Below are 21802 nucleotides of genomic sequence, written 5' to 3'. Positions count from 1 at the left end.
CTTCTCCTGTAATGTAATTCTACTGGAAATGTCCAGATATCATCTTTATTGTAATCCGCCTAGAACCGCAAGGCACAGGCGGAATAGAAATCCCTAATGTAATGTAATGTAATATTGGATTTTCACTCTCTCATTGGTATACCATTTTGGTATTTTCCATATTCCCTGTTCTTTTTTGACTGAGTCCACATATAGAAATGAACATGTTAACAGTCAATATGATTTGCCTTCACTGCTCCTCTAGGAAACAATGGAATATTTATCAGCGAAGCCAATCAAATATATAATACGCCTTATTACAACTATTTAGCTATTCAGATAGCAGCTAAATTCCATTGGCTACCCAAATAGTTAGGCAGAATACCCATTCTATGCCCTCGACCTATCTGGGTAGTGCCAGAGTGATCTGTAAGACTTCGGCACCCAGACAGTGGTAGAGGTCTGGAACGCTCTCCTGGAGGCTGTTATAGGGGAAAGCACCCTTCAGGGATTCAAGATAAGGTTGGATGAGTTCCTACTGAAACAGAACATATGCAAGTAAGGCTAGACTCAAATAGAGCACTGGTCTTTGATCTAAGGACTGCCGTGTGAGCAGACTGCTGGGCACGATGGACCACTGGTCTGACCTAGCAGCAGCAAATCTTATGTTCTTATGAAGATGTGTTTAGCAATGGCAATGGCTGATTCTATTAATATCAAAATAAATAAAAAGCTGAGTGGAATTTTAGGGCTTAAGTCCTTTCCACAAAGGAAGCCAAGACTAAATTTTGAATTTAAACCATAAAAACATAAGAATAGCCTTACTGGGTCAGACCAATGGTCCATCAAGCCCAGTATCCCATCTTCCAGGTGGCCAATACAGGTCACAAGTACCTGGTAAAAACAAAATAATAGCAACATTCCATGCTACCAATACAGCGCAAGCACTGGCTTCCCCATGTCTGTCTCAGTATCAGAATATAGACCTCTCCTGAAACATGTCCAAACCTTTTTTAAAACCAGCTACGTTAACTGCTCTTATCATATCCACTGGTAATGTGTTCCAGAACTTAACTGTTCTGTGTGAAAAAATATTTCCTCCTATTGGTTTTAAAAGCATCTCCCTGTAATTTCACCAAGCGTTCCCTACCCTTTGAAATTTTTGATGGAGTAAAAAAAAAATAAAAAAAAATCAATCCACTTGTACCCATTCTACACCACTCAGGATTTTATAGACTTAAGCCATCTCTTTCCAAGCTGAAGAACCCTACCCTCTTTAGTCTTTCCTCATATGAGGAGTTCAATCCCCTTTATCGCTCTTCTATGAACCAGTTCAAGTTCTGATTTTTTTTTTTTAAATAAGGTGACTAAAATTGACCGCAATACTCGTAGCACCATGGAGCAAGAGGCATTATAACATTTTTATTTACCATCCTTTTCTTTTTTTAATTGAATTTTAAATACAATGTATAACAATAAAACAGTTTTTTTAAATACATTAATATTTAAAAAAAAACAACAACAACAAGGATGCAAAACAATAATATATTACAAAATAAAACAAAACTTAAAAAACAGCTGCATACAATCAAAACACAATAGGGTCAATTAGAGTTATCATTAAAAACTTCACAAAACTTATCCATCCCTTTTCTAATAATTTCCAGATTCTTGTTTGCTTTTTTGGCCACCATCACACATTGGGCAGAAGAAGGTTTCAGCAGATTGTCTATAATCACACCCAGATCTTTTGCTTGGGCACTGACCGCCTCCCCCCCCCCAAGTGGACCCTAGCATCTGTTAGCTATGATTTGGGTTATTCTTCCCAATATGCATTACTTTGCATTTGTCCACATTCAATTTCATCTGCCATGTTTGTGGACGCATGACCTGGACAAAAAAGGCTGGACAGATGGCAACACTTCAGGCAAGAACTTAGAACAGATGCACAAAATAACTTTATAATGAAATAATTTTGTATAAGGTTAGTAAAATCCACTAAGCTTACAAATTAATACATGTTAATCCCATTAAAACAAGTTAAATATGTAGCCCTAGGTCAGACCAATAGTCCATCTAGCCCAGAATCCAGGTAACATGTACTTGGCAGAAGCCATAACAGTAGCAACATTTCATGCTACTGATCCCAGGGCAAGCAGAGGCTTCCCCCATGTCTGTCTCAATAATAATAACAAAAAAAAAAAAAAAAAAAAGACTATGGACTTTTTTTTTCCAGGAACTTGCTCAAACTTTTTTTAAATCAATCTATTTTAATCATTGTTTACCACATCCTCTGGCAACAAGTTCCAGAACTCTATTCTTTTTTGTGTTTTTTTTTTTGAGGTGTTAATAGAATATTTACTGTTCCCCGAGACACTCCTCTGCTGACCCTCCAACCCTGAAGAACACTGATCTAGAAATGGGAATAATTAGCAAAATTATTGACTCCCCCTTTTACAAAACCATAGCATGGTTTTGAGTGCCGGCCACTGCAGTAACAGCTGACACTCATAGGAATTCTATGAGAGTCTGAGCTGTTACTGCTGCGGCCGGCACTATAAACCGCGCTATTGTTTTGTAAAGGGGGGGGGGGGGGGAATAAATTTACTGATGACAAAGTTGTTAAATTGAAAAAGGATTATGAAAAATTACAAGAAAACATTGTGAGATTGGGCATCAAATGACAGATTATGTTTGATGTGAGCAAGTGCAAAGTGATGCATGTGGGAAAGAGAAACCCGAACTATAGCTACACAATACAGAGCTCCACATTAGGAGCTACTGCCAGGAAAAAGAATATAGGTGTTATTGTTGATAAGTTTGAAACTCTTAGCTCAGTGTGCATTGGTGGCTAAGCAAGCAAACAGAATGTTAAGAATTACCAGGAAAGGAATTGAAAACAAAGATGAAAATGTTATAATGCCTATGTATAGCTCCATGGTGCAGCTGCACATCTAATACTGTGTGCAATTCTGGTCACCACATCTCAATAAAGATCTAGCAGAATTAGAAAAGGTACAGAAAAGGGCAATGAAAATTATAAAAGGAATAGTACAACTTCCCTATAAGGAAAGGCTAAAGCAGCTAGGGCTCTTCAGCCTAGAAAAGAGATGGCTCAGGAGAGAGATGATAGAGGTCTACAGAATACTGAGTGGAACAGGTAGATGAATCATTTATTTACTCTTTCCAAAAATACTAGAACTAGAGAGCATGCAGTGAAGCTCCTAAGTAGAAGATTTAAAACAAACTGGAGAAAATATATTTCTTCATTCAACATGTAACTCATTGCCAGAGATTGATGTAAAAGAAGTTAGCTTAGCAGGGTTTTAAAAAAAAAATTTTTTGGATCATTTCCTAAAATAAAAATCCATAAGCTATTATTAAGATCGACTTGGGAAAATCTGTTGCTCTAGGATAAGCAGCATAAAATGTGTTTTACTCTGGGATCTCAGGACCTTGTCCTATGCCTTAAGACTTAAGTAGTTCTGAGGTGGGCCAGCTTAGTTTACCTGGACAGGTACAAGTGAGCAAACATGAAATAAAAAAATTCAGCTATTACACTTTCTCACATTGCATCAGGATTTACTAATTAGAAAAACTGTTGAGAGATAGGGCCTAATCCAAGAGCAAGTGAGAATGTGGATTAGTAGCTATAAATGAATAAATAAAAATTGGATAGGCTGGAATAAAATGATCAGAAATACAAAAAGTTAAAAAACAGGAATTTTAAGTTACCATATGGATTTGATATATGTCATGTGCTTGACGGATATAGGGAGGCAAGCTAGGACATTTTGTGATTGATGACTACCATATCAAATGTACTCCAGATGGGAAGCTTAAGTTTCTTATAGAGCTTCTTTGTGTTAGAGTGACCAGCCTGAACTAGGCCAATCCTCAGGGAAATGTAGGCAGACAGGAGTTGGCTTTTGACCTGGTATCCACATACCAGGGGGCCCTAGGTTTGCCATGACTTGAGTTTGCTAAGGACAAATCTAAACCACATGTGTATCATGGTATGAATTGATCCAAAATTAAGTGTCAGAAAGTTAGGAAAAATTACATAATAGAAATTTACTTAGGTAGCTATAGGTAATAAGTTAACAACAAATAAGGATAGATTAGGAATATATGTTATTTTGATTTTCATATATCTGAAATCCTGAAGAGATCCTGATAAGGCAACAGATGGTGTTTGACCTCTGACCTTGAGCAACTTTTTTTACGTAGAACCTTGATGGGAGGGGTACCTGCTCTTTTCCATCTTTTCTTTGTGCAGTCTTTGTGAGACAAAGATCTCAGGAAAAGACACTGATATTTACAGGAAGGGATGTAGAATCTGAGGAGTTTTGTAAGTATATTATAATATTGGTCTATGTATTTCTTCTTTTTATAAAATAAGTAAGCTTAATGTGAGAATGTAACTTTTAGATATAAGAATGTAATTTGTGACACGCCTATATGAAGCTGGCCTTATATGGGAATAAATAATGTGAACCAATTAGACTGCAGATGGATTGTAACGAAGGAATGTCATCATTTAGGATATATATGGACGTGTAACTGGTAAAACATTGGAATTTTTATGAGCAAGGCCAGCTTTTGGCTTCTGTAATAATTCTCTGATGCAAATGATATTAAATTGATTTGCTAATCAATTAATTGAGTACTCTTATGATCTAATATTGATATCTAATAAAAAATAAGATTTTGGATTTTATTAAAATATTTTGCATCATTATTTTTTTGACATTTTCATTTTACAACCCTAGAATAGCTATAAGTACGCATGTGTGCAATTATCCTGATCAGATCTTGTCAGGTACTTGTGGCAACTAATGGAAACAGGGTACTGGACTTGATGAACCTTCAGTCTGTCCCAGTATGGCAACTCTTATGATCTTAAAACAACTTCTGCTAACATTTTAGACAGACAGGTGCTGTTCCAATAGCTTTGAAATACATCATGTTGAATGTGTTTTCACATAAAATTATCATCAAAATTTAAATAAGTAGGCACCCCCTTTCAGGCACTCCAATGCTACACAGTGCATGCTTCTTCTAAGACATCTGAGCACCCAGCTTCTTAAAGAGTGCTAGTGTTACCCAGCATAGACATCCATTAGCATTTACACATCCACATGTACAGTATACTAGCCATAAACATGGCATAACTGATCATTTAAATTTGGATGCCCGCTTATAGAATTGCCCTGTATATGATCATTTCTCATCCAAAGGTGTCCCTAAAGAAACATTGTGCTCTCGTGATGGGGGGCTGCAGAGGAACTAGGAAGTGAGTGTGAAAGGCACAGACTGCACAGTCCGGGCTGTGATTTATTCTGCAGGGGAGCCAGCAGCAGGCATTTAAAAGTATAGTACTCTTATTTGAATTAATAAAGCACATTTAAATTATGTGTGTGTGTGTTGGGGGGTTATACAATAAGCTCAGCATATGTCTTTAGTAGCTACATACCTCTTACATGGATCTTTTTGAAGGCAAAGTGAAATCAGTTTTCTAAAGGACTTTCCATACTTCCTCATCATTTCTTTGTCCTCAACACCTGTTTCTAAAGTAGGAGGATCATTCTGCAAGGTCAGCATTAACACCTAGAAAATTAAATATGTTGAGTCAGAATATTAAGAAAAGGTAAGCAACTTTGTGTTAGTGTAAACAAGTATTCTTTGAGAACTAGACACCAATCTTTTACCTGTCAAAGTCAAAGTGGTGTAGACTAAAGGTTCCCAACAAGCAGTACACATATCCCAGGGGGTACTTGTACTGGTGGCAGAAGATATGCAGCGCCACTACCATTTTGTCTCCTCTACCCCTCCCTTCCCCAGATTAGCAGCAGCATCCAGCAGTGGCAACCAAGGATTGCCAGGTCCAGAGATCCTGACCTGCACCTGGCTATCTCATCTCTCCCTTCCCCCAGTGGCCTTCTTTGGTGACTTAGCAATGGCAGCAAATAAGACAGGCTGCTGAAGTGCCTTTCTTCTGCGAATCCTGCCTACATTGTTTCAACTTCTTGTATCTGTGTAGGAGGGACTTACAGAAGGAAGGCCCCGATGACGGCAGCCTGTCTTATATGCGCTGCTGCTAGACTGGGGGCAGGAGAGGTGAGAGGGTGAGGTGTTGATGCTGCTAGACTGGGGGCAGTGGAAGTGAGAGGGAGAGGTGCTGCTGCTTCTAGACTGGGGGCAGGGGAGGTGAGAGGGGTTTCAGCTGGACTGGAGGCAGAGAAGGGAGAAGAGGAGAAGTTGTTGTGGGACTTAAGAGTGGAAGAGGAAAAGGTGGTATTGGACTCTAAGGGGAGGGCAGTGCAGCGAGAAAAACTGGATCAACGAAAGAGGGGCAGGGGGAACACTGGACTCCGAGGGAGAAATGCAGATGTCAGGGGGAGAGAAATGCTAATGCCTAGGATAGGGACAGACACAGAGGGGGAATGTTGGATGGAGAAGGTATGGGGACACAGAAGAGCAATTCTGATCACAGGGGTACAAAGAAACAAAGATAAGAACACAGAGACTAGGTGCTGGACAAGATAGATAGGAGATGCAGAGGAAAAATAGAAGATGAAAATGGAGAGAGAAGATATGTCAAATGGACAGGACACCCTGCAAAGATAGAACAAACAAAAGAGAGAGAGAAAGAGAGAGAAAAAGAGAAAAAGAGAGAGAAAGAGAAAGAGAGAAAGAGAAAGAAAGAAAAAGAGAAAAAGAAAAAAAGAAAAAGAGAAAGAGAGAAAGAGAAAAAGAGAGAGAGTGTTTCATTCTGAATTTATTAAAGGAGAAATTAGGTTCTTACCTGCTAATTTACATTCTTTTAGCCTCTCCAGACCAGCATAGGTTAATCTTACAAGCGGGTTATATCTCATCATGACCAACAGGTGGAGACTGAGACAAAACTTTGGAATAGTACATATCATGTGACTCTTCCCTAATTACCTCAGTCTGCCAAATAGCCAAGCAGAACTAAGAACTATAAACAGAAAAACAAACAGGACTCCTAACAGAAGTAACAACTAACAAAAACAGGAACGCTGTTGGAAAATGCAAAGGAACATTGCTCATCGGATTTCTTACCTTTAAGGTAAAATCAGAACATTCCCCGGCATTTATCAATATACTTTACCTCCATATACTACTTCAAGATTACGTCGATCCACCCAGCAAAAACTTCTTTCAATTCTTTTCATTCGCCAGATAGTTTATAAGTATATGATACTACCCGCAAAACTATTTTTTCCAGTCATGACATCTACATTATGGAATTCCCTTCCTTGCAATCTCAGACAGGAAAACTGATTCTAAATTTAAATCAAACCTTAAGACATAGAAACATGATGAGATAAAGGCCAAATGGCCCATCCAGTCTGCTCATCCGCAGTATCCATTATCCCTTCCTCTCTCTAAGATATCCCACACTACACCTATCCCAGGCTATCTTAAATTCAGACAGTCTCTGCCTCCACCACCTCTTCTGAGAGTCTGTTCCCATGCACCTACCACCTTTCTGTAACAGAGCATTTCCTTAGATTGCCCCTGAGCCTATCCCCTCTAACTTCATCCTATGCCCCATCATTCCAAAGCTTCCTTTCAAATGAGAATCGACTCGCGCGCATTTAGATCACATATGTATTTAAACATCTATCATATCTCCCCTCTCCTGCCTTTCCTCTAAAGCAGGGGTGTCAAAGTCCCTCCTCGAGGGCCGCAATCCAGTCGGGTTTTCAGGATTTCCTCAATGAATATACACTGAAAGCAGTGCATGCAAATAGATCTCATGCATATTCATTGGGGAAATCCTGAAAACCCGACTGGATTGCAGCCCTCGAGGACAGACTTCGACACCTGTGCTCTAAAGTATAATCAATCACTATTGAGGGGTTACAGTATCCAACAGGAAGATGTGTCTCTGTTCATTCTCATTAAGCTTCCTCAGAAGCTTCCTCAGAAGCTTAATGAGAATGAACAGAATGGCACCTAACAAGTTTCTTTCCGCTGTTTCACAGGGAGACCCTTGATAAAGCACTTTGGGTGCGAAACATGCCATGTCGGGTCAGACTCCCAGGCGTTGGCTGATGGAAAAGCTAAGTACACAGACAAATGTTTAAAGAACTTTATTTATTATTAAGTGAAACACAAAGAAATAAAAGCATAATACTAAAAAGAAAAAAATTTTAAAGGTACAGCCAATGATGAAATGCCACATAATTCTTCCCGCTAATAAGAATTAACACAGCGGCGGAGTGGTGGGGCTGAGGCGTCCTTTAAATGATAAAGGAGAGTGGGGATATGCACAAGTCCTATAATAGTGATTGATTATATGTTGGAGGGGACTTGCAAGTATATATTCAAGATAGTGCCATAGGATTACAGGGTTTCCTCTAAAGTATACATACTGAAAAGTCTGTCACCATACACCATATAATAATAATAATAACAACTTTATTTTTATATACTGCAATACCACAAACTGTTCAAAGTGGTTTACAGAGGAAGAGACTGTATACAGACAACGATATTACAGAAAACTTTCAAAATTACATTAGCATGTTAAGGTTAGTCAAATTTATCTGGAAGTGTTTTGGAGTGCAAGGGGAGGTCCACCGATGGATCAAAAACTGGCTGGCAGGCAGGAAACAGAGGGTTGGAGTAAAGGGCCATTACTCAGACTGGCAATGGGTCACGAGCGGAGTTCCGCAGGGGTCGGTGCTGGGAACGCTCCTGTTCAATATATTTATTAATGACCTGGAGGTGGGAACAAACTGCGAAGTTATTAAATTTGCGGATGACACCAAACTCTACCGAAGGATAGAAACCATGGAAGACTGCGAAGATCTGCAAAGGGACCTAACGACACTAGAAGAATAGGCCAAAAAGTGGCAAATGAGCTTTAACGTAGGGAAATGCAAGGTCATGCATGTAGGGAAAAAGAACCCGATGTTCAGCTACAAAATGGGGGGATCACTGCTAGGGATAAGTAACCTTGAAAGAGACCTGGGGGTGATAGTAGACACAACCCTGAAGGCGTCGGCTCAGTGTGCCACAGCCTCAAGAAAAGCAAACAAAATGTTGGGTATCATTAAGAAGGGTATCACGACCAGGACGAAGGAGGTCATCCTGCCACTGTATCGTGCAATGGTGCGCCCGCATCTGGAATACTGTGTCCAGTCCTGGTCGCCGTACCTCAAGAAGGACATGGCGGTACTTGAGGGAGTCCAGAGAAGAGCAACTAAACTGATAAAGGGTATGGAATACCTCTCATATACTGACAGACTGAAAAACCTGGGGCTGTTCTCCCTGGAAAAGCGGAGACTTAGAGGAAACATGATAGAAACCTTCAAGATCCTGAAGGGTATAGAAAGGGAGACAGGGACAGATTTTTCAGATTATGGGGAACCACAAGTACAAGGGGGCACTCGGAGAAATTAAAAGGGGACAGGTTTAGAACAAATGCCAGAAAATTCTTTTTCACCCAGAGGATGGTGGATACATGGAATGCGCTTCCGGAGGCTTTGATAGGCCGGAGCACATTACAAGGCTTCAAAGAAGGTTTGGATAGGTTCCTAGAGGATAAAGGAATTGAGGGGTACAGATAGGAGTAGAGGTAGTTTTAGGGATAGTCTGGGACCACTGTTCAGGCAATGGGCCTAATGGGCCGCCGCAGGAGGGGACCGCTGGGCGAGATGGACCTCTGGTCTGCCTCAGTGGAGGCAACTTCTTATGTTCTTATGAAATACATTAAGGCTGAAGTGGGGTCAGAGAAATTTGTCAAAGAGATGAGATTTGATAAGAAAGTGCATTTGAGATAAAGTTGGTTAAACATTTGTTCCATTTGTCTGCTTGGAATGATATGTTCTATCAAGGAATCTCTTGTAAGTACAGCTCTTTAAGAATGGAAAAGCGAACAAGTAGGAACTACGTGTATTAGTTGTGCTCGGGAATTCAAAATGATGAGACAGATAGGTTGGGGTTGAACCTGTCATGGTTTTGAAGCAAAGGCAAGTAAACTTAAAGATGACTCTTGCTTTCACAGGCAACCAGTGTAGTTTTTTGTAATATGGGCTTACATAATCTGATTCATTGAGGCCATAAATGAGACGGACTGCAGCATTCTGGACAATTCTCAGTTGTTTGATGGTTTTCTTAACACAGTGTTCTTCAACCTTTTTACACCCGTGGACTGGCAGAAATAAAAGAATTATTTTGTGGACCGGCAAACTACTAAGACTGAAATTTTAAAAAACCATTTCCGCCCCATCTCCATAAGCTCGGTTCCCGCAAACCATCTGATCCCATCTGCACAAGCCTCAGTTATGATTTTATATTGAACGTATTTCATTAAAATATAAAAAGAAACAAATCCTGTCATTTTATAAATACAAATATACAGAGCAAGGACCAACAAAACCCCTGTCTCCCCTCCCCTTCACATATATCCCCTTTACTATCAAGAAAACTGAACAAGCCAAGTTATTACAGAATGCTACACAGAAATATCATGCTAACAGAATACTGCAGTCACACACGACAGGAATAGTGTTAGAGGAGTGCCCCCTGGTCAGAGAGCCCTAAGCCAGCTGGAAACTAAAGAATCACTGCCTGGGCTTTGCAGTCCCCAGTTATGTCTCTAGCAGGATATATATTTCAAATCTGATATATTCTAATGACAAAATAGAAATAAAATTATTTTTTTCTACCTTTTGTTGTCTCTGGTTTCTGCTTTCATCTTCTTTTCACTCTTTTCTTTCCAGTGTCTGCCCTGTTTCTTCAATCCAGCATCTGCCCGTTCCATCCACTGTCTGCCCTCTCCCCATTCCATATGTATCTGACTTCTTTCTATGCCCCTCTCCCTTTTCCATCCAGCCTGTGCCTCCTCTCTCCTTTTTACATCATTCATTCCAACTTCACTGCTTTCTTCATTTTTATCTCTCCTACACCAGATCTAGCATCTTTATCCCTCTCTCATTTCTCTGCTGACCCCCTTTCCAGCATCAATCTCTCTCTACTTTCTCATTCCTCTCTCTCCCCTTTCCCTCATCTGATTTCTCCATTCCACCCTGACCCCTTTCACCTCCTGTAATCTCCCTGCCAGCTGTTTCCTTCCTTTTTCCCTTCTCCCTTCCCTCCTCCCCCCTATCCGACATTAACTCTCTTCCCATCCATTTCCCTCCTCCCCGTAACATCTCTCCTACCTCCCTTCAGGACCAGTAGCAGCTCTCCCTTTATCCAGCAGCTTCCTAGCCTCTAACAGTGGTTTCCTCTCCTTCCAGCAGCTCTCAGTACTTGCCTGCAGCAGTGATCTACTTAGGCAGCCTTGGGTCCGTTGCCGCCTCTGAGGAAAGAGGAAGTTGCCGAAGTGAATCACTGCCCTGGCAAGTACGAGAGCTGCTAGAAGGGGAGACAGCCACTGTTGAAGGCTCCCCATGATCTTGCTCCCTCGCGCCCTGCACATTCGCAGCCCCCCCCCCCAAGCCGGCACAAACAAGGTTACACCGCAGGCCCTGTTGCCCAAGATGAGCCGGAGGCCCCTATCTGCCGCCCTGCCGTCGAGTCTCCAAAAGTGAGCGGCCTGGTCCTGGTACAGGAAAACTCAGGGCCAGCGCCGCACCAATCGCTCACCCGTGGACGCTGTGGCAGCCAGCGAACATGGCACAACCCCGAAGCCGCATAGTCTCCACTTGCTGCACCTAGAGGCACCCTCTCAACCGCTGGGTGCATGCACGTATCCCACACTCTCAGCAAAGACGCTGCCGATGGCCCCCCGTACACGCTATCCATCTACCTGCACCTGCAGCTCTCTCCCTTCCACTTGCACCTTCCCCGCGGCCCTCTTCGGCGATTCGGCAAGGGCAGTGATCAAGACAGGCTGCTGACATTGGGACCTTCCCGCTCCGAGTCCCGCCTATTTTGTTTCAACTTCCTGTTTCTGCATAGGCGAGACTCAGAGGGAATGCCCCAACGTTGGCAGCCTGTCTTGATTACCCGAGGCTGGGTGGAACAGCAGATTTCCGCCACACCACAGGGGCAGGAAATTTAACCACATCAATCTCACAGGCCAGTTAAAGTCACCTGCTTGCTGCTTACCAGTCATTTTCAGCAGCCCTAACTGGTTAAATGCTGCTGAAAACAACTAATTAGTGCAACTCAAAACCAGCTATTTTGGGCATTCTAGGGGACAGAGTAAGCGCTTGGCCGGTTATGTCAGTCGTATCTTTATGCAGTATCCAAAGCCGCTTAAGTGCTAAATATCACAGCTGGCTACAAAAACCCAGAAATTCAATGCAGATATCCAGAAATGGCCTGGTACTGATTTTCTAGGTTTAGCACCAGCTCCTAGAAGAGCGACCAGAAGATGTGCCATTGAGAGAAAGACTCCAGCCAAGAATCAGAATAGAGAAGATCACACTCTTGGACTAGGTAGGAGGTTTTCATTCAGAGAAGGAATAGAGAGACAGAATGGTACGATTCATCGAGGAAGTTTCAACACAGCCACAATGAATCATCCTCTCTACAACGGCTACGATGATCATGCATAAATTTCTCTAATCCCCCTGCCTCTCCTCCTCTCTACCCTTTCCCCTCCCGCATACCTCTTGAAAATTCACCAACACATCTTCCACCCCCTGCTCAGATGACCTTGGCTCCCTTCTGATATCACAGGACCAGGATGTGCTGCTCGCACCAGCAAACTTTTCAAGAGGTATGTAGCGTGGGGGGAAAACACTGCCACCGCCACCTCCACCAAGAGGTCAGATGCATAGGGAGATGCGGTAGAGCACTCTTATTTTTGGGACTGTTGGGGGGGCGCTCCTAATTTAGGGGAGTGTGGGGAGTATAGCCCTCCTACCCCCCCCACACACACACACACACAAGGTCAGATGCTGCCACGGACAATTCATCACAGCCAATTTAGCAATGAAATGGCTGAAATTAATTGGCCATGATGACTCGTCCTAGACCCAACCTGAATACTTTATTATTGGAGTTTAAGATTTTGAGTCTTATGCCAGGGAGTGCTTCATTGTGTGAAACAGAGAAATTCATCTATTCGGAGTAAATTAGCCAACTTCTATGGTAATTATACTTGCTCTGCTCTCTCTATACATGAGTTCATCCTGTTATATAGAGATTACCTTCATAGGTGGGTATTTGTGGTATGGAGCAGCTCCTGTTGCTAGTTCAATAGCAGTAATTCCAAAACTCCAAATATCAGCTTTGAAGTCATAGCCTCTTACCTGAAAGACCAAAAACATATTACTTCAGGATACAGAAATTGCAAGTCCCTCTGGAAATCTGATTGCAACAACATCCTTTTTTAGTAGAGAACCCCCACCCCGGCTTTTTCATCACAAAAATTTACATTTCCACAATATTTACCTTAATTTCAATAGACAAAAAAATTCCCATTTTACCAATTACCACCACAGAGATACAGATAAGACCTGCCAATACAACATATTGATCCCCCCAGGAAAAAAAAAAAACTAAAAAGAGGAATTCCCAATTATCAAATTTTCACCATCTGAATGTTTCTTATTCACTGATACAGTCAGAAAAAGAAATAATCTTTATACGAAAGTCTATTGCTCTCATTTTAAAGTTTTATGATTATATAGGTTTTATTCTGTGATCTGCTTGGAACATAATTCTGTAAATAAAATATGCAGAACTTTCAGATATAAAACTGAAGCCCCTAGGTTACCAGTCCTCCTACAGTAAAAAATCCATATCAAACGGACCCCCTCCCCTTAAGGTCTTCACATCCATTCAGCACACAGAACCTTGCCAACAGAGAACACCTCTGTCACCGCAAATTAGGAAATCACCAAATGCACATATCTACTGCATAAAAGGAAATAAAGTCAACCCCAAACATTGAAAGATTAGGTTTTTACCTTTGCTAATCTTCTTTCTTGTAAATCCATACTCTATTACTGGAGAAGTGGATTATGCATCACATGTCATGAGACTGCTTGTAGAAAGCCTCATTTACATAATTTTTCAGACCCTCTCTTCTTACCTCAAGACTGCCCTCAGGTTTCCAGTTTGTGCAAAAGCAGACAGTAACACCTATAGAGGACTTAGACAAAAGGGATGGGTACAGTCACTCCCCGACAATTAAGTCTAATCTGCTCATAACATGAATCATCATAACAGTCAAACAACTGAAACAGGTTATTAAATAGTATAAACTGTGCTATAAAGAGATACAGCCTGTGCTAACGGGGGGAGGGGGCCACAGCTAAGGACCCCCCAAAAAAAATTGCTTAACATATTTGGATGGTATTCTTAGAAAGGCTGGTCAAGAAACCATAAGTCTAGCTTACCAGGAACTAAGGCAGACAATCGTTGAAACAGCAACTCCCAGGGCGGGCTCCAAAAATAGAGCGTGGATTTACAAGAAAGAAGATTAGCAAATGTAAGAACCTAATCTTTCATTCTTGCACAATCCCACTCTATTTCTGGACAAGGGGGATGTAACAGAGCAGTCCCATAGAGTCAGGGTGGGACCGATGAGCCTGCTGCCAAAACGGAGGAGCCAAAAGCAGCATCCTTCTTGGCCACATTGATCCTATAAAAACTTGGTAAAAATATGCAAGGAGATCCAAGTAGCAGCCCTGAAAATCTCCTCCAAAGAGACCGACAATCTCTCTGCCCCAAGAAGAGAAAATGCTTCTAGTGGAATGAGCCCTCACAGAATGAGGGAGCTTCTTTCCGGCTGCGATGTAGACAGATGAAATGGCCATAAAAGATCCATATTGAAATGGTTGCTTTCGAAGCCAGTCTGCCCTTACGAGCAGGACCCACCAAGACGAACAGGTAATCAGAAACCCGAAACTCATTTGTGACCGCCAAGTACCGCAACAAGAGCCTGCACACATCCAGCGACTGCAACACTCGGTCCTACTCTCTTGAACCGCAGAGAAAAAGTAGGTAGTCTGACCTCCTGGTTGATGTAGAAACTGGAGACCACTTTCAGAAGAAAGGAGGGAACAGTGCGCAGAAACAAGGGTCGATAGAACTCGAGTTTGTAGCCTTCCCGAAGAAAATCCAAGACCCAGCGATCAGAGGTGGGTGGTAGTCATCCATTCTGTCAGGAAGGCCGAGACACATATCCCAATCTGCGGAGCAGCAGTCGAAAGCCTGGCGTCAGAACTGCTTTTTAGGAGTAGACATGGGGTGGCTCTCCATAGACTGCAGAAGTTTGGCTGACTGATAGAATCTCTGACCTGAGGAACCTCCATGGTACTGATGGAAATGTCTGAAGGAGCGAAAGCTAGAATGCCCCAGGCCTCAAGAGGACCGGGGCTACTGTCAGGCAAGGACACTAGCCATGAGATCGTCTAGACCAGTGGTTCCCAACCCTGTCCTGGAGGACCACCAGGCCAATCGGGTTTTCAGGATAGCCCTAATGTATATGCATGGTGCAGATTTGCATGCCTCTCACTTCCATTATATGCAAATCTCTCTCAGGAAGCTGCAAGAGTCAAAGAGCCATTTGAGAACAAAATCAATTGTACAGTCCTGAATTTCCTTTAGCACAACCCCATCACTAGGGAGAGAAGTACCCTTGGTGATCTGTGCCTTCAGGTAATCAACTTTCAGGGATGCAAAACGCTGATTAAATGCGTCTGCCATCAGGTAGAGCTTGGACATGACTCTTGCAAACCTCTGGCACCTCCCAGTGATCCCAGTGAGCATCTTTGCTATGTCTGGATATAAGGAAAGGACAAAGACTGTGGCTTTGTGCTACTCATAAGAGAGCATTCCGTTACTGCTGACTGCCCATCATCCAATTTCAACTCCCGAAGGGACTCGAAAATTAGACCAACCAAAGCTGAGGGTTTAAAGAATCTCCATATCGTGGGGGTCTCCCTCCTCCACCCACACTCCGATTCGGAAACTTTCCTAGATCCAGATTGTGGAGATTTGCGAGTGCTGTTACATCCCCCGCAATGGTAGTTCCAGCCAGCATAAGCAATGGTATCTTTAAGTCATCTTGGTCATCCTTGTCCTCGGATGGTAAATCATCCCTGGACAACCTGGGGAATCTGGAAAGCAGAAAAGACTAGCTCCTACTGTCTCGCTTGTAAGAAAGCAACTGGAAACCTGAGGGCAGTCCTGAGGTAAGAGAAAAGGGTCTGAAAAAACATAAACAAGGCTTCTTCTACAAGCAGTCTCATGACATGAGATACATAACCCACTTGTCCAAGAATAGAACGCAATTGTACAAGAACTGGAGTTATGCCATCTTGGTCCAACACACCATTAAAGGGCACTGCATTGTGTGCTATTAAAGTGATAAATCAAAGGAACACAACTTGAAAAAACTCATATGGTAAATACACAGTATATATTATATATGTATATTAGCAACGTTTTTTCTCTCATTGCTCAGCAATAGCCTTTTCTAAACAGTGACTGTTTGAGCTGTGACCTCATATGGTTCCTGAAGAAGGGAGTTGTTCCTGACACCGGACCCAGTAGAACCAGCAACTATTGGATTAAACTTTTGTGTGATTTGTCAGCTAAGAAGCTTTTGGCAAGATAAGTACTGTGATTAGTCTCCATATGGCCTCTGCTGCCACACTCTTTTCAGTATAGCGCTTTCCTCTTGGGACGCACTGCACTTTTGTATTAAATAACACACATATATTTACCATATGAATCTTCAATGAAGATCAGTCTTTCCAGGCATCTACTTGTTACTTAAGAATAGCCTTACTGGGTCAGATCAATGGTCCATCAAGCCCAGTAGCCTGTTCTCACGGTGGCCAATCCAGGTCACTAGTACCTGGCCAAAACCCAAGGTGTAGCAATACTCCATGCTACCGATTCAGGGCAAGCAGTGGCTTCCCCCATGTCTTTCTCAATAACAGACTATGGACTTTTCCTCCAGAAACTTGTTCAAACCTTTCTTAAAACCATCTAAGCTATCCGCTCTTACCACAACCTCTAGCAATGTGTTCCAGAGCTTAACTATTCTGAGTGAAAAAATATTTCCTCCTATTGGTTTTAAAAGTATTTCCCTGTAACTTCATCGAGTGTCCCCTAGTCTTTGTCATTTTAGACCGAGTGAAAAATCGATCCACTGTACCGGCTCTACTCCACTCACAATTTTGTAGCCTTCAATCATATGTCCCTTGAGCCATCTCTTTTCCAAGCTGAAGAGCCCTAACCGTTTTAGTCTTTCCTCATATGAGAGGAGTTCCATCCCCTTTACCCTCTTGGTCGGTCTTCTTTCAACCTTTTCTAGTGCCACTATATCTTTCTTGAGATAAGAAGACCAGAATTAAATGCAATACACCAGATAAGGTCGCACCATGGAGCAATACAGGGGCATTATAACATTCTTAGTCTTGTTAACCATCCTTTTTAAAAATAATTCCTAGCATCCTGTTTGCTTTTTTGGCCACCGCCGCACATTGGGCGGAAGACTTCATCATATTGTCTGTGATATGACACAGATCCTTTTCTTGGACACTAATCCCCAAGGTGGACCCTATCATCCGGTTAACTGTAATTCAGGTTATTCTTCCCAATGTGCATCACTTTGTGCATTTGTCCACATTAAATTTCATCTGCCATTTGGACGCCCAGTCTTCCAATTTCCTAAGGTCCGCCTGCAATTTTTCACAATCCACATGCGTTTTAACAACTTTGAACAGTTTAGTGTCATCTGCAAATTTAATCACCTCACTCGTTGTTCCAATTTCCAGATCATTTATAAATAAGTTAAATAGCACCAGTCCCAGTATAGACCCCTGCAACACTCCACTGTTTACTCTCCTTTGAGAAAAATGACTATTTAACCCTACCCTCTGTTTTCTATCCAATAATGAATTCCTAATCCACAACTGAATTTTGCCACCTATCCCATGACACTTTAAATTTGCTCAGAAGTCTCTCGTGAGGAACTATCAAAAACTTTCTGAAAATCCAGATATACTATATCAACCTGCTCACCTTTAGCCACATGTTCATTCATACCTTCAAAGAAGTCAAGAAAATTGGTGAGGCAAGATCTCCCTCAGCTGAACCTATGCTGACTCCGTCTCATTAAATCATGCTTGTCTACGTGTTCCACAATTTTATTTTTTTATAATCATTTCTACCATTTTGCCCGGCATCAAAGTGAGGCTTACCGGTCTGTAATTTCCCAGATCTCCCCTGGAGCCCTTTTTAAAAATCGGCGTAAGATTGGCCACCCTCCAATCTTTGGGTAATACAGACGTTTTTAGCGACAGGTTACAGATCACTAACAGCAGGTCAGCAATTTCATTTTTGAGCTCTTTTAATACCCTGGGATGTATTCCATCCGGTCCTGGCAATTTATCACATTTTAACTTGTCAATTTGGCTCAGTACATCTTCCAGATTCACCGAGATTTCTTTCAATTCCTCTGCATCATCACCCTTGAAAACTATTTCCAGTTCAGGTAGATTTCTTACATCTACTTGTTTGTTTTTCCCCTCCTTTGCTTACCCAGACACTTTTAGTTAGAAGTTTGTTTTAAATATGTTTATTCTACACTGGTTCCATTTAAATAGCCAATGTTCTCATTTATCTAGGTAAAAAATTCATAAGGTGCACTGGCACAGTATTTCATAAAATATTAAGTATATTCAAGACACACATACCTGTTCCATAACTTCAGGAGCCATCCAACAAGGTGTACCAACAAACGTTTTTCTTACTTTATTGCGAGTAACATCACCTCCTGTTGCTAAGAAAGAACTAACACCAAAGTCTAGGAAGAAGATAAGAAAGATGTCTTAAAAGGAAGATAAGAAAGATTTCTTGAAAGTTAAGAATAAGATTTAAATACACCAGAAGAAAACATTAGGGGGCAAAATCTTAACAGGTCATTCATAGTTGGGTGCCCCCAATAAAATTTTTACAAAATACTAGTCTAAATTTGAATCGCATTCCTTACATTTAGGAGTTTGTAATTATAATTGCCATATAACTGAGCACCTAAATGCAGCAAGGGTGCAAAACTTATGCAAATTACAGAAAACTAAATGGGAGCCATGCCCATGTCCTGTTCATGCTCCACCTATATGTTTGCCTTCCCCTCTTGCAGTTAGGTGCTATAGCACTTAAGTGTGCCCTTGTAGAAGAGAGTTTAGGATGCTTATGTGCATAAATGCTAATAATTTCTATGTCAATACTAGACATATGCAGCACTGCATAAACTATATACAAATACTTTCTCTGTCCCTAGTGGGTCACAATCTTAAGTTTTTGTACCTGGGGCAAAAGAGGTTTAAGTGACTTGCCTATGATCACAAGTGATAGTAGCGGGACTTGGGTGCGATTGTATGTGATGATCTTAAGGTGGCCAAACAGGTTGAAAAGGTGACTGCGAAAGCTAGAATGGAGAAGTATGGTCAGTTGGAAAGAAGAGGTATTGAGGCCCCTGTATAAGACTTTGTTGAGACCACATTTAGAATATCGTGTACAATTCTGGAGGCTGCACTTTCAAAAAGATAAAAAAAGGATGGAGTTGGTCCAGAGGAAGGCTACTAAAATGGTGCATGGTCTTCTTCAAAAGGAGTATGGGGACAGACTTAAAGATCTCAATGTCAAGTTCAAGTCAAGTTTAATAAAATTTTGATTAATCGCTTAATCATAATTCTAAGCAATGTACACAGTACTACAATTACAAAGTTTAGGAAACAATACAACGCATAACAAAAGCTAAGTCTTGGAGGACTATTGACAAACTTGACAAACCTATAAAACACAAGGGAGGGAAGGAAAAAAAGAAAAGAACTACATGTTATTTGAAAGTAAGCAAGACATACTTTGGAGGAAAGGCGGGAGAGGGAGATATGATAGAGACGTTTAAATACGTGATATAAATGCACATGAGTCAAATCTCTTTCATTTGAAAGGAAGCTCTGGAATGTGAGGGCATAGGATGAAGTTAAGAGGCGATAGGCTCAAGATTAATCTAAGGAAATACTATTTTTACAGAAAGGTTGGTAGATGCGTGAAAGTGTCTATCGGAAGAGGTGGTGGAGATGGAGACTGTGTCTAAATTCAAGAAAGCCTGGGATAGGCACATGGGATCTCTTAGAAAGAAGATGAGATAATAGTTTCTGTTTCAGTCGGAGTTGAACCTAATTCACCAGGATCTCAGTGTGCTGCACTAACCATTATGCTTTTCCTCCACAACGAGCCATAATTATAGGACAATTATAGAACTGCCCTATTAATTCTCAATCTTATCCACTGCACAAAAAGCCACCACAAAACAAGTTGACCATACACAAGCTTAAACATTTATTGCCCAAAATTCTGATGTTTATGTTTATTAACATTTGATATCTCACCAAATCTTACAACAGTTCTCAGCGGTCTTACATAATAAAAATTCTATGAAAACAGAGAAAAGAATACCATAAAAAATAGGACAGAGCTAATAGGAGAACACAATTGTACCCTTAAAAAAAAAAAAAAAAAGCACAGTTACTTACCGCAACAGGTCTTATCCAGGGACAGCAGGCAGATATTCTCTACATGTGGGTGACGTCACCGACGGAGCCCCCTAGCGGACGTTTTCGCAAGCATACTTGCTTGAAGACCTTCAAGCTTGTGATTGGCCCGCGCATGCGTGTGTGCCCCTCCCGCACGGTCTAGGGCATGCTTCTCCTCAGCGTGTCCTCAGTTCAGATAGCTAGCAAAGAAGCCAACCACGGGGAGGTGGATGGGTTGCGAGAATATCTGCCTGCTGTCCCTGGATAACACCTGTTACGGTAAGTAACTGTGCTTTATCCCAGGACAAGCAGGCAGCATATTTTCTACATGTGGGAGACCTCCAAGCTAACCAAAATGGGATGGAGGGAAAGTTGGCAATTTAGGAGAACAGATTTTGCAAAACGGACTGGCCAAAATAGCCATCACGTCTGGAGAAAGTATCCAGACAGTAGTGCGAGGTAAACGTATGAATCGAGGACCAAGTGGCAGCCTTACAGATTTCCTCAAGTGAAGTCGAGCGGAGGAAAGCAACAGACTCAGCCATCACTCTGACCTTGTGGCCAGTGACTCGACCTGGGAGGGAGAGACCAGCCTGAGCGTAACAAAGAGATACAAGTGGCCAACCAGTTAGAAATGGTCCGCTTATAAACAGACCGACCCAAGCAATTAGGATCGAAAGAGATGAACAGCTGGGGAGCAGTACAATGAGAACTTGGAAGGTTGTGTTTCTTATTGCTCTCACTTCTGCCCGTCGGGTCAGTGAGCTTCAAGCCTTGGCGGCGGACCCTCCTTTCACTGTCTTCCATCATGATAAGGTGGTTCTCTGTACCCATCCTAAGTTCTTGCCTAAGGTTGTTTCTGAGTTTCACATCAATCAATCCATTGTTCTCCCTGTGTTTTTTCCGAAGCCCCATTCTCACTCTGGAGAGGTGGCTCTGCATTCTCTTGATTGTAAGCATGCGCTGGCCTTCTACTTGAGGAGCGGTGCGCCGCCAAGGCTTGAAGCTCACTGACCCGACGGGCAGAAGTGAGAGCAATAAGAAACACAACCTTCCAAGTAAGATACTACAAGTGAGCCCGTGCTAGCGGCTCGAATGGGGGTTTCATTAAGCGAGCAAGGACCATGTTAAGATCCCAAACCACAGGAGGAGATTTAAGGGGTGGATGAACGTGGAAAAGGCCTTTCATGAAGCGGGAAACCACAGGATGAACAGAGTTAGGCTTCTCGTCAGTCGGCTGATGAAAAGCAGCAATGGCATTAAGGTGGACTCGAACCAAGGAGGACTAGAGTCCAGCGCCAGACAAGTGTAACAGATAGTCAAGGACA

General features: G+C 41.9%; 1 protein-coding gene across 6 annotated transcripts in view; it reads right to left on the bottom strand.

Annotated features, from left to right (window-relative positions):
- STK39 (serine/threonine kinase 39) overlaps positions 1-21802 on the bottom strand; it is a 238268-nt gene that overhangs the window by 125099 nt on the left and 91367 nt on the right. For all 6 annotated transcript variants that reach the window (XR_004539616.1, XR_004539615.1, XM_033946332.1 and 3 more), the window contains exons 6-8: positions 18630-18739; positions 13122-13223; positions 5456-5589 (exon numbers count right to left, since the gene is read on the bottom strand). Coding sequence is in view for 4 of the 6 variants with exons in the window: in XM_033946332.1 (XP_033802223.1) it covers positions 5456-5589; positions 13122-13223; positions 18630-18739 (346 nt within the window). In the remaining 2 variants the exon portion in view is untranslated. The remainder of the gene's footprint in view (positions 1-5455; positions 5590-13121; positions 13224-18629; positions 18740-21802) is intronic.

This window comes from Geotrypetes seraphini, chromosome 5 (genome assembly GCF_902459505.1).
Source record: "Geotrypetes seraphini chromosome 5, aGeoSer1.1, whole genome shotgun sequence".
Lineage (NCBI taxonomy): Eukaryota > Metazoa > Chordata > Amphibia > Gymnophiona > Dermophiidae > Geotrypetes > Geotrypetes seraphini.
This window is presented reverse-complemented; position numbering and strand designations above follow the sequence as displayed.